Source organism: Dama dama, chromosome 10 (genome assembly GCF_033118175.1).
Source record: "Dama dama isolate Ldn47 chromosome 10, ASM3311817v1, whole genome shotgun sequence".
Taxonomy (NCBI): Eukaryota; Metazoa; Chordata; class Mammalia; order Artiodactyla; family Cervidae; genus Dama; species Dama dama.
In genome coordinates, this window is record NC_083690.1 from 10,793,704 (window position 1) to 10,806,301 (window position 12,598).

The 12,598-nt window shown below is 39.5% G+C and overlaps 1 protein-coding gene across 1 annotated transcript in view; it reads left to right on the plus strand.

Moving 5' to 3' along the window:
- Positions 1-10,769, plus strand: part of ATF7IP2 (activating transcription factor 7 interacting protein 2) — a 68,052-nt gene extending 57,283 nt beyond the window's left edge. Inside the window, exons 9-11 of the mRNA XM_061153958.1 lie at positions 263-329; positions 8,396-8,481; positions 9,093-10,769. Of these exons, the coding sequence (XP_061009941.1) occupies positions 263-329; positions 8,396-8,481; positions 9,093-9,506 (567 nt within the window). The 3' untranslated portion in view covers positions 9,507-10,769. The remainder of the gene's footprint in view (positions 1-262; positions 330-8,395; positions 8,482-9,092) is intronic.
- Positions 10,770-12,598: the final 1,829 nt, after the last annotated feature.

The following is a 12,598-nucleotide window of genomic DNA, read 5'->3' on the forward strand; positions in this document are numbered from 1 at the left end:
ATGATAAACATGTTTCACAACTGTATTTATTACCAGATTAAATCATTTAGACTCTACTTAGTCATCCTCACAGAAACTGGATAGTATTTTACAAGCTTCTCTTTCATAGTAGAGTTGAACTAAACCATAAAACTTAAAGAATGTTCAATCTCTAGCTTATAAATGGTAATTTGAAATAACGTGTTTTATTTTATTTTTTGTGTGTTTTATTTTTAAAAAAACATTTTCTGTTGAGGCACAATCATTTTTAACAACTTTCCAGGCTATAGAGAAGAAACATGATTCTGTGATTGACCTGACAAAAGAAGACCTGTCAAACTGCAACACAGGTAAAGGATTTTTCTTTTTCAAGAAAGTGGGAAAGGGTAACAACTCAAAATACGTTTGACCCATTTATGAAGTTTTTTGTGTGTGTTAGTGTACATTAATTTTATCATGTGTAGATTTGTGGAGCTGCCACTACAATCAAATTACACAACTCCAAGTTTCCCTCATACTACCCGTAAGGATTTTTTTAGGATTTTCCCCCAGTCCCTAAACCCTGGCAACCACTAATCTGTTCCTCACTATTATATTGTTGTGTGAATGTTATATAAATGTGATATAATATGTATCCTTCTTTCACTCATCGTCATTTCCCCCAAGGGTCATCCAAGTTGTTGAGCAAGTATTCCTTTTTATTGCCGAGTAGTATTCCATGATGTGAATGTGTAGTGATTTATCCATTCACTCATCTGGGTTGCCTGGGGCTATTGGAAATCTCTGTTTTACCTGTGAGACACCCCTGTTTTCCTTAAACAATAATGGCTATGAGAGGATTCCAGGGCATAACCTGAAAATGTGACAGCAGGGCCCTGTTTCTCAGATTTAAACAAAGAGAAGTGAAATGCAGTGTTCTAGGGCTGCTAATAAATTACAAGGTTTCATCTCCTAATTGCACTTGTGTGTTTATGGTACTATTTTGATGAAATATTTGAATTCCACTTATTAGGATTGGTAAATTATGTGATACTTAAAAGCAGAGATTACTATATGAACTACACAGTCCAGTTCATTCTCCCATCACAACTGTGGATCCAAACAAAGGTTGAACTATTGAAATCTTCAGGAACTTCATGATAGAATCAAAAAACCCTTCAGTTTCCAATTTCAAAAAGATTAAAATGAATTGGAGTCCATAATGAATCTGGTGTATATTTTTGTCTTTAGAGTAAAATCCAAATTCATTAACAAGATATACAGAATTCTTTTATTAAATACCTTTATTTTTTTTTTTTAATTTTTAAATGGTAGATAATTGCTTTACAGTGCTGTGTTGGTTTCTGCCATACAGCAGCATAAATCAGCCGTAAGTATACATATGTCCCCTCCCTCTTGAAAGTTCCTCTCGCCCTATACAGAATTTTTAATGACTTAGACCTTGAAAACTTTTTTAGCTTTATCTTCTACAAATTCCTTCCCTCTGCCTTAATAGCATCTCAGTAGGTAGTGCTGCTTCTCTCCTTGCCATCACTACATATGCTATTCTGTCTGCCAGGAATGCTCTCCCCTCTGTACCTTCTTAGGCTTGTTTGATGATCCCACTTCTCATATTTTAATATATTCAGTTTAGACACTTGTGCTGAACTATTCCTTCCAGGCAGAAATTGGCTATCTTGGCTCTCCTTACCCTTGGTATTTTGTGCATGCCTATATTATACCTTTATTTTTCTGTTCTATAATTGTTTCTGCACATATCTGTCTTCCTAAAAAGACTTAACGTTCTTTGCAGCAACTTTAATGTTTTTATTAATCCGTGTATTTTCATCTTTTTAGCACAGTGCTTGGCACACAGTATACTTTTCCCCAAAGAATGTTGAATTAATGCAGATTTTGCATTAAATCGTTTTTTGTGTTTGTTTGTTTGTTTGTTTTACAGCTCTGTTACAACTCAGTTTTATTAGGAAAAACAAAGGATAGTACACCCTCGAGGCATGAGGGTGGGCCAACCCCAAAGGAGAGGCCCATTAAATAGTTTTAAAAGAAATGTAAGTTTATATACTATGAACAGGATTGTAAATTAATTTTTCTGGAAGACATTTTGTTACATCGAAACTTTACAAATATGCAAGCCTTGTGAGTCAATTCTTTGAATAATTATCTGAAAAGCCTAAAGTATAGAGGAAATATGAAAATGTTCATTGCAGTGCTATTCATGAAAAATAAAACTTTGGAAACCCTTAAATTTCTAGAAATAAGAGATTAATTGCAAAAATTAGATTTATATGGTACAACCATATTCAGCCACTAAAAATAATATCAAACAAGTATATATATATTTATATAAACATGTTAATAATATGTCAAGAGAAAAAAGTTATGAAAGTACATATGTAGACTCAGGGTGGAGTTAATGGGATCAGACTTAAACTAGTAGAAAACTAAACAAGATCTAGGAAAATTTTTTTCACATATTACAGTACAGGACTGCAGTCTCTGAGAGAAGGGAATGAATGAGATGAGCCCTGTGAGTTGCCCCAGATTTCGTTCTAGATTGACGTCCTCTGACGGAAATCCTAAGCAGAGGGAGGCTGTCTTGCTCAGGCGGAGGCAGCGACTGACGCGCAGAGAGGCCGAGGTAGCTGGAATGAGGTGAAGAATACTGAGATGAGGAAGCCACTCAGAGAAAGAGTTCCAAGAGGTTAGCATAGGAGTCCTCTTGAGTCTGCTGAAATATCGAGTCACACACGCATAGAGTGAGATTGCATGAAACTGGGCAGAGTGACCAACGAGCTTCACGCCAAACATTCTCCAGAGCTCAGACAGCAGTGGGAAGTGTTCCATACCTGACACGCCATAGTGGCAGATTCTCTCTCACTGAATACATGGGTGTGAACTCATCTTAGAGCAAAGGCAGCTCTAGCTTTGCCCTAATAAGACCGAAGTAAGCGGCTAATCACACAAAGCCTGCTTTTTTTCAGAGAAGACAATAGAATTCAACACACAACCATGTAAAATTCATAATATTCATCATCAAATTTTTAAAAGTCACTTGAGATAGAGGAAGAAAAATGGAATCCAAAACCAGGAGAAAAATTAGTCAAAAGAAAGACTTTTGACAGATGACAGAATTAACAGACTAAGACCTTAAAAGAACTGATAGAAATATACTCAGAGTTTTAAAGGAAAACATGAACAAATAAGAGAAATAAAAGATAGAAAATCAAATGAAGTAAAAAGAAACTACTGAAAGTTCAGTAGATGGAATAAACAGCATATTAAGCAACCACACTGTTGGACTGGATAACAAAACAAGACCCAACTATGATAGCTACATGATGTGCATTAAATATAAATATATGGATAGGTTAAAATTAAAAGGGTGTAAGAAGGTAAGCCATGCAGACACTAATCATAAAGTTACAGTGGCTATATTATTATAAGACTGACTTAAGAACAAGGAATATTACTAGGGGAAAAAAAAGGCTGTTTCATAACAGTGCAACAGTCATTTCATCAGAAAGGCACACTAAACCTATGTTTATGGGACTTCCCTGGTGGTCCAGTGGTTAAGAATCTGCCTTCCAATGCAGGGATGTAGGTTCAGTCCTGGGTAGGGGAACTAAAATCCCACATGCCATGATGCATGGGGCAGCTGAGCCCATGTGCCACAGCTACTGAGCCTGCATGCTCTAGAGCCCTTGGACTACAACAGGAAAAGTCCATGCACGCTGCAGCTAGAGTAAGCCCACACGCTGCAACCAAAAAACAAACCAGTTGTTTTGGCTGACCCAGTGTACCCAAAAAACAAATCTACACTTAACGCACGTTATGGTAGAACTTCAAGATTCCTAATATAAAAACTAATTGGACGAAATTATAAATAGAAAGGTAATTATAATTTGAGGTGCCAACACTCCCTTCTCAGTAGTTGATACAATATATAGTCAGTAAAGTTATAGAACCCTGAGCCACACTATCAACCAACTAAATAATCTACTTGACATTTATAGAACATGCAAACGCAGTCACAGAATATGCATTCTTTTTAAGTGCATATGAAACATACCACAAAACTGGTTCTACTGTAAAACTAGTCTCAGTATATTTAAAAGGATAGAGAATATATTCTATGATTACAGATACAATACAACAAGTAATCAGTAACAGAAAGCTATTTGGGTAATACCTAGATATTTGGAAACTAAAGATTGTATTTCTCAATAACCCATGAGTCAAAGAAATCCAAAGGGAAGTTTAAAAATATTTTGAACTGAATGAAAACACAGCATATCAAAATCTAAAGGAATGCAACTAAAGCAGTGCTTAGAGAAAATTACTAGCATTATTTATATTAGGAAAGATAGAAAGTAAAATGAAAGTCTAACATGAATAACCTAAGATTCTGCCTTAAGACATTGCTTTGCTGACAAAGGTCCGTCTAGTCAAAGCTATGGTTTTTCCAGTAGTCATGGATGGATATGAGAGTTGGACCATAAAGAAGGCTAAGTGCCAAAGAATTGATGTTTTTGAGCTGTGGTGTTGGAGAAGACTCTTGAGAGTCCCCTGGACTGCAAGAAGATCAAGCCAGTCAAACCTGAAGGAAATCAACCCTGAATATTCATTGGAAGGACTAATGCTGAAACTGAAGCTCTAATACTTTGGCCACCTAATGCAAAGAGCTGACTCATTGGAAAAGACCCTGATGCTGGAAAAGATTGAAGGCAGAAGGAGAAGTGGATGACAGAGGATGAGATGGGTAGATGGTATCACTGATTCAGTGGACATGAGTTTGAGCAAGTTCCTGGAGATGGTGATGGACAGGGAAGCCTGGCATGCTGCAGTCTGTTGTGTTGCAGAGTTGAACACAACCGAGCAGCTGAGCAACAGCAACTGCCTTACGTACAAAAAGAACAAATTAAACCCAAAGCAAGTAGGTGACCCATCACTAGAAAAGATACGGGGATGGCAAATAAACAGAAGACATTCTCAACATTGTTCATCATAGGAAGTTAAGACCATAATGAGATGCTATAGCACAGCCACTAAAATGGCTGAAATGTAAACAACTGAAAATATACAGTGTTAATAAGGATGTGGAACAACCTGCAATTCTCTTGTTTTCCTGGTAGGAATATAAAATGGTAAGACCACTTTGGAAGTGGTTTTGCAGTTTCTAAACACATTAGCAATTGACACTAGTATTCCATCTTTAGGTATTTATCAAGAGAGATGAAAACCTACATCTACACAAAATGTGCATGCTCTGTCGCTCAGATTCTGCAACCCTGTGGACTGTAGCCCATTTTTCAGGCAGGATTACTGGAGTAGGTTGCCATTTCCTTGTGCAGGGGATCTTCTAACATAGGGATCAAACCTGCATCTCACATGTCTCCTCTATTGCAGGTGGATTCTTTACCACTGAGGCACTGGGGAAGCCCATCTACACAAAGACTTTTACACAAATGTTCGTAGCAACTTTATTCATAATAGTCCCAAACTAGAAACAACCCAAATGTTCATCAATAGATAAGTAGGTTGTGGCATAACTGTCTATAGAGCTAAGTACTACTCAACATAAAAATGAACAAAATATATTATCATATACAACAACATTGATGAATCTCAGAAACAAAATGTTGAACAAAAACCATGTTAATTCGGTTTATGTCAAATACTAGAAAAAGCCATCTAATTGTTAGTGACAACAGACCTATGGTTTCATGGGGCCAGTGATGAGAGAGGGACTGTGAATATTACTGAATTTCAGCTTGTCCTGCTCACTGCATGACAGGCCAGTAAATCGAGAGATGAGTTGTTAGGGCAAGGAGTGGCAACTTCCTTCAGAAAGCCAGGAAACTTAAGAAGATGGTCGACTAGTGTCCCAAAGAACCATCTTCTCTGAGTCAGAATTCAGGCTTCTTTTATACTAAAAGGGGAGGGAATGTGGTTGGTTGCTACAGACTTCTTGGTGTCAGAATCCTTTGTTCTTGACAGCTATTTGTTCACATAGGTCCTTTTACAGTGTTCCTTTAAACCTCCAGCAAGACAAATGTTATTCTCTATTCTGCAACTTTTTAATCTCTATGTAAATGGGAAGGTGTTATATAACTTTAAAGGTCAGCACCTTGAGAATGAGCTATCCTATATATTTCATGCCATCAGCAATGTTTTTAACTTACAGCAAAAGCAGTAGAATACAAAGGTTCAAATAAAAGAAATAGATCCAATGTGGAGTCAGATTCATTTGTATTATCAAAAGGGACACTATTTGATGTAATATAAACATTGTATCTTGAAGTTGGTGAGGGTTTCACAATAGTACATTTATCAAAACTCAAAAGAGTTGCACATTTTAAATGGGTACATTATACTATATGTAAATTGTGTCTGAATAGTTCACTTTTATGGGCTTCCCTGGTAGCTCAGATGGTAAAGAATGCCTTCAGTGCAGAAGACCCAGGTTTGATCCTTGGGTCAGGAAGATCCCCTGGAGAAGGAAATGGCTACCCACTTAAGTATCCTTTTCTGGAGAATTCCATGGACAGAGGAGCCTAGTGGGCTTATTGTCATGGGGTCACAAAGAGTCAGACACGACTCAGTGACTTCCACTTTCACTTTTAAATGCAAACTTTAAAAATCATGTCTATAATATAAATATTTACTATGGAAAACAGTGTGGAGATTTCTTAAAAAACTGGAAATAGAACTGCCATATGACCCAGCAATCCCACTCCTGGGCATACACATGGAGGCATGAGACAAGTGCTCGGGCCTGGTGCACTGGGAAGACCCAGAGGGATCGGGTAGAGAGGGAGGTGGGAGGGGGGATCGGGATGGGGAATACATGTAACTCCATGGCTAATTCATGTCAATGTATGACAGAAACCACTACAATATTGTAGTGGCCTCCAACTAATAAAAATAAATGAAAAAAAAAATATTTATAAGTGAATGCATGTACATATACCTGCAGCAAAGGATCTGGAAGGTCAAACACCAAAGGATTAAGTTGAAACTAGAAGCCACAATTCTCCCCTAGCAATTTAATGAGAAAGAATGTTAAAATAATGGGGTGCTTGCTCCTGTTGTTTTGAGAATATAAAGTTCTGAAGTAACCGTCACCCATTTTTATGTAGGTAAGGATAAAAGCTGCAGAGTGTTTGCCAGACATTGACACTGATGAGGGAGAGGATCCAAACAGTTACTGATTTGGGACAAAAGTCCTGTTTTGTTTCTAACCTGTTTAAATGTGCTAAGGCTTGTTGACCTACTGCCTTGAAAGAAGGAATATTAGTTAGCAAAGCTTTTATCTGTTGAAATTTTTTTTGGTATGAAACTGTTCACTTGAAAATATAAAGGAGGTTATTTGTATCTGCTCTTATGCATTGATTAACCTGCAGATTATGATTTCACAAATCTAGTTTTAATTAACAAACCCGTTAAAAAGGCTGTGCAGATTATCTTACAATTAAAAGCATGAAATCATTACCTCTTCTAAAAAGATTTTTTTAATACCAGTAAATAATGTGACTAATAAGATATCTTTGAAACACTATGAAGAATCTTAATTATCCTTGTCAGTTAAAAGGAAAACACAAATGAAAGAAATTTTGAGGAGATTCATAAAGTATATTAAACAGTTATTAATATATCACAGCACACACAATGAATCTAAAATGGTTTTTGCTGCTTATTAAATATGTTCAAATTTCTGAAATTTCTAGTTATCAGGCCTTGCTTTCCAACATGGAGCCCTTTTTCTTACTATCCTCTTAATACTTTCCCTGGTTGTCCTCAAACTAATCTTGTACCTACTAAACTTTCTTTCTCTCCCTCACACCCACGTTTTCTCTATTTTTCTCCTTTTCTTTCTTCTTCTACCCATCTCTCTCTCTCTCCCATTCTCTGTTCTGTCTCTCCTTCCTCCCCTTCCCTTCCAGCAGCCCACAGTGTATGTCTTATTCCCCCCTGGGCTAACATGGACCTCAGCAGTAGAGATTCTTGCAACCCAGGTCTGCGTGAGTTCTAGTCTGAATTCGCAGATCTTGTTTGTGTTGCACGTTCATACAGGATTGTGAACCGTTCCGTGTTTACAGACAACCATGTTGACCGTTAGGCCCCTAAGGCTCTAAGCAGGAATCCCTCTTCTATGGGTAATGTTTCCTAGTTCCCAGTTGCACCACAATGTACATGTTTACCTTGAAAGGGGACTTTTTGTCATATAAAAGAAAAATTATCTATATTTGTTACCTTTGGGTCTTGAACTTTTAGCAAAAATTTATCTTATTTCATAGTTCTATAATTTTAACTCACATTTACTTATTACACAAGATGTAAACTGCTATTGGCTTTAAAGGTTATGGGATTGATTATTGCAGATAAATTTTACTTTTAAACTTTGTGTTGTTCACAGAAAGCCCAGTATCCACCCTTGAGTCACGTATGAAAGCTGTTTCAGTCTCAAAAGAGACAACCCCAGTGTCACAGAATGCAGCCCAGGTACTGATACAAAATGTTCTGTAAGGGATATTTGTTCCAAGTTGAGTGAAAGCACCCATTTCACTAATGAAGAAACAGTGGGTCATGTTTCAGCTTCGAAAGCACTTTAGTATGCTTTTTAAATGTGCTATTATGAATCTACTTATTTACTCAATTAAAATAATGTAATTGAATTTTCCAGAAGCTACAGAATTAAAACAAGTCCATTTTTTAATCCAGCAAATTGGAAAAGATTTTTAAGTGTAGTAGCCGTTGTTAATGAGGGTGGAGGGAAATGGGTGTTCTCCTACACTTGTACTTTTCATGTAAATTGGCACAGTGTTTGGGAACACAGTTTGGCAGTGAGATGGAATATTTCTCCAGAAGGTCTGGGACCTAACCCATTCTAAATTAGTGATATTCCAAAGTGTACAGATCTTAACTCCAAAAGAAGCTAATGTTTGAAAAAACTGGAACCAGCCTCACATATCCTTGAAGCATCCTTTTGCTCTTATGATTTTGATAAATGGATTGAGGAATGGGAAACATATTGTAGAACTGCAGTTGACCACTTTAAAAAAAATCAGAACCCACCAATTCAGCTTGCTAAACTTTCTCTGAACGTGTTTTAGGTTCGTGAGTCCTTTGAGCACCTGCCACCTCTCCCAGAACCGCCGCCACTACTCCCGGAACTGGTAGACAAAATCCGCGATACACTTCCTCCACAGAAGCCTGAGCTCAAAGTCAAACGGGTGCTGAGACCCAAGGGAATCGCACTGACATGGAACATCACCAAGATCAACCCCAAGTGCGCCCCCGTGGAGAGCTACCACCTTTTTCTCTGCCATGAGAGCCCGAGTAATCAGCTGATCTGGAAGAAGATCGGAGAGATTAAGGCTTTGCCGCTCCCGATGGCCTGTACTTTATCTCAGTTTTTAGCTTCCAGAAAGTATTATTTTACTGTCCAATCAAAAGACATTTTTGGACGATATGGACCGTTTTGTGACATAAAATCCATTCCTGGGTTTTCTGAAAATCTCACCTAAAAGTAAAAAATGTATTTTCTAATTGCACATTTTGCGTTTTCATATTTGAATTATTTGTTTACAATGTTTCTGTAACACTATTCACTGTCTTAAAGGGCCAGTTCAGGTTGTGAACCCTTCATACAGGGACAGTCCCTTTTCCCATGTTGTAAGTGGCCTCTTGTTTAATGAATTCTGATTTGCATTCAAGAAGCACTTCAATGGATATCATGGACCCATGCCACTCAGCCGTAGGTGCAATAACTTTGGTACTATGGAGCTGTTGCTTCTATGAGAAGCCCTAGGAGGCAAGCAGCCCCCATTTTCTCTGTTGACAGTCCACTTTTGGTGACTTGTTTGTGGTCCCATACAGGTACAGGGAAATTCAGCTGTTTACTGAGGCCTGATCATTCCCCAGGGTGCATCTCCACCAAGGTTTTTTGAGACTAGATGTCTTCCCATTCTATTCATATTCTAAGGGCTATGAATTTGTACCTCCCCCCCAACTCCGCCCTTTTGTTTTGGGCCATGTCAATCATTTGGGGAAACAGTCTAGAGGTTTTCCCTAAATCAGTTTGTATACTTAACATGTGTAATAAAGCTAGTTAAACATTGTGTGCTGTGTACACAAAAAATACAGTAGCTCTTATAAAATAAAAAATTATCCAACCTGCTGTTTGAGTTGAGGAAAATGAAGTTGTGAACCGTAAATTTAAGGCTTTAATTTGGCGAACCCCTTTGTTCATTTCCAGGCTACCATCGTTACTCAGAGAAAGAATATATCACGGAGGGTTCCCATAGATGTATCCTGCTTACCGCTGTCTTAGGGATCACTGATGTGATGCTGCAGCTCCTACAAATAGCCCAAGAAACGCAACAGATGAGCATAGTAGACAAGTGTCAGTCAGGACCCAAGGGGAAAAACTGTGGATGAGTAACACTAGGACATTAAGAAAACAGAAAAATAGCTGTTAGTGGGAAACTTCCCACAAAGAGGCATCCTTGGTTGGTACATAGTGAAAGTTCAGACGTCAGAGGCTCTGAGATTTAAAAAACTGAACCAGGGAATGGCTTTCCTTGGCATTTTGTGAATGCTGTCACATCTTCAGTCATAAATAAAGATGTTGTTTTTCAGTCTCTTGTGTCTTTACCTTTTCAACCAGTATGACTGGAAGAGCCAGATTCTGAATTTGAAGAGATGAGCACCCCCTGTGAGGCCCTGTTTCCGGCCCAGAGCGGTGGAGGGCATACTGCAGCAGAGGACGAGGGCTTCAGTTCGGGGATGACGGCACCTTTGGGTTGGCACTCACCAAGCGAGGCCCAGTGCCTTGACCCCAAAGCAGGACTTCGGTGTGCATCAGCTCCCCAACCAGCAGATCTTCTGGCCTGTTGATAGGTAAACAAGTCTTCAGGAAGAAAACTTTTCACAGTGACAGGAAGAGGAGGCAGGCAGATGGCAAGCATCCTCAAACTGCTGGCTCAGAAAGCATCAGTGTTTGTTGCATGTTTTAGGGTCAAGAGCAAGATCCTCCACTGTTATCCAGCAAGGACACCAGAACAGAACCGGCCTGGGGACAAGACCAGGAAGTGCAGTTACATAGTACAAGGTAAACACCCCACCCCAACCCAGGAAAAGTCTCATGTTCTTTTGGTGGGAAATCTTTATGCCTCCTAAGCAACAGAAACAAAATCTTAAATTGACCGGCTAAAATTGACTATATTGAGAAAAGGCTGTGGGTAGTTTATGGAATTACCAGGGAGCTGAGAGACTCTAGCTTGGAAAACAGGAAAGGGGAAAAGATAACTTTGCAACAAATTCCCATGAGGTTTCAGACTTGAGATGGTTTATGCAATTTATATTCTACTACATAATAATATGTTGACTTTTTAAAATGCACAACATTTTAGTGTGATATGTCGACTTCAAAAAAATGCAGTTGGAGAGTTGTGAGTTAAGTTTTATTTGGGGTAAAATGAGGACTGCAGCCCAGGAGACAGCACCTCAGCTCTGAGAAACTGCTCCAAAGAGGCAGGGGGGAAGGTCAGTATGTATGTGATCTGGGTGAAGGGGAAATACATGCAATCAAGCACTTAAATTTCCAAAAGGTTTCTATAGTCTTGTGAAGATTTTGCTAGTCACGAAGAGCAGTCACCATGAAAGATTTTAGTGGTTTTCTAGATACGAGAGGATACAAGAATTGGGCTCATAAAATCAACTCCTGAAAATACCTATGTGAAGAACTGTTCCGCCAGCACCCAAACCCCTCAAAGCACAGAGGGACTCATTTCTCATCTCCACCCTGAACTCCTTTCAGGGGGTGTTGAAGGTCAGCAGCTGTAGCAGCACATGATTTAATCCTTGTAGATGACAAGTGCCAATTTGTAGTTGACAGTGAAGATATTTTCTGCCCATTTTAAAGATGTGGAAACAGGACCTGGGAGTTGAGTTGGCTTGTCCAAGTCATAAAGACGCAGCCTGTTTACACACAGCGCTTGTCCTGGGTTCCGCCTATACACACAGGCTGTGCTGCCCCATGGGGACAACGGGGGAAACTGGAAACCGTCCCCACTGTCCTTGTTGCCTTGTGGCTCCAGAATCAAAACCCCAGACACACATTTCATCTGGCATTTGCGGTCCGTGAGAGGTGCACTCTACTTCTCTTAATAGGGTAGATGTGCTGGCTTTGGGTCCTGTCTGCATTGCTAGGCTGGAACTGCCCTCCCGGGATGTCCTTCCCTGGCTGGTTCAAGTTTAGTGTCACGAGACGCTGCATGAGATTCAGAGCAGAAGCACAACATCAGTTCCCTGTTGTGTGTTCTGAAGGTGGATGCAGGGCCTCAGAGTGTGGCGGCTCCCAAGCTCTGCCAGCTACAGACTCTCGGCTCCCACCGCTTCCGCCAGAGCCTGTCCAAGTGCAGGGCACGTCTGTGTGCTGCCCTGGGCCCTTCTTACTGGGCGTGTTTCCTGTGGCTTCAAGGCTGGAGGTGGTGACACAGACGTGCTTCCAGTTTGTCCTTGCTCTTGTCCACGTCCTTCCTTCCTTCCTTCCTTCCTTCCTTCCTTCCTGTCTACCACCTGGCTGGCCTCTGGCAACTCCAGACTCGAATAGACT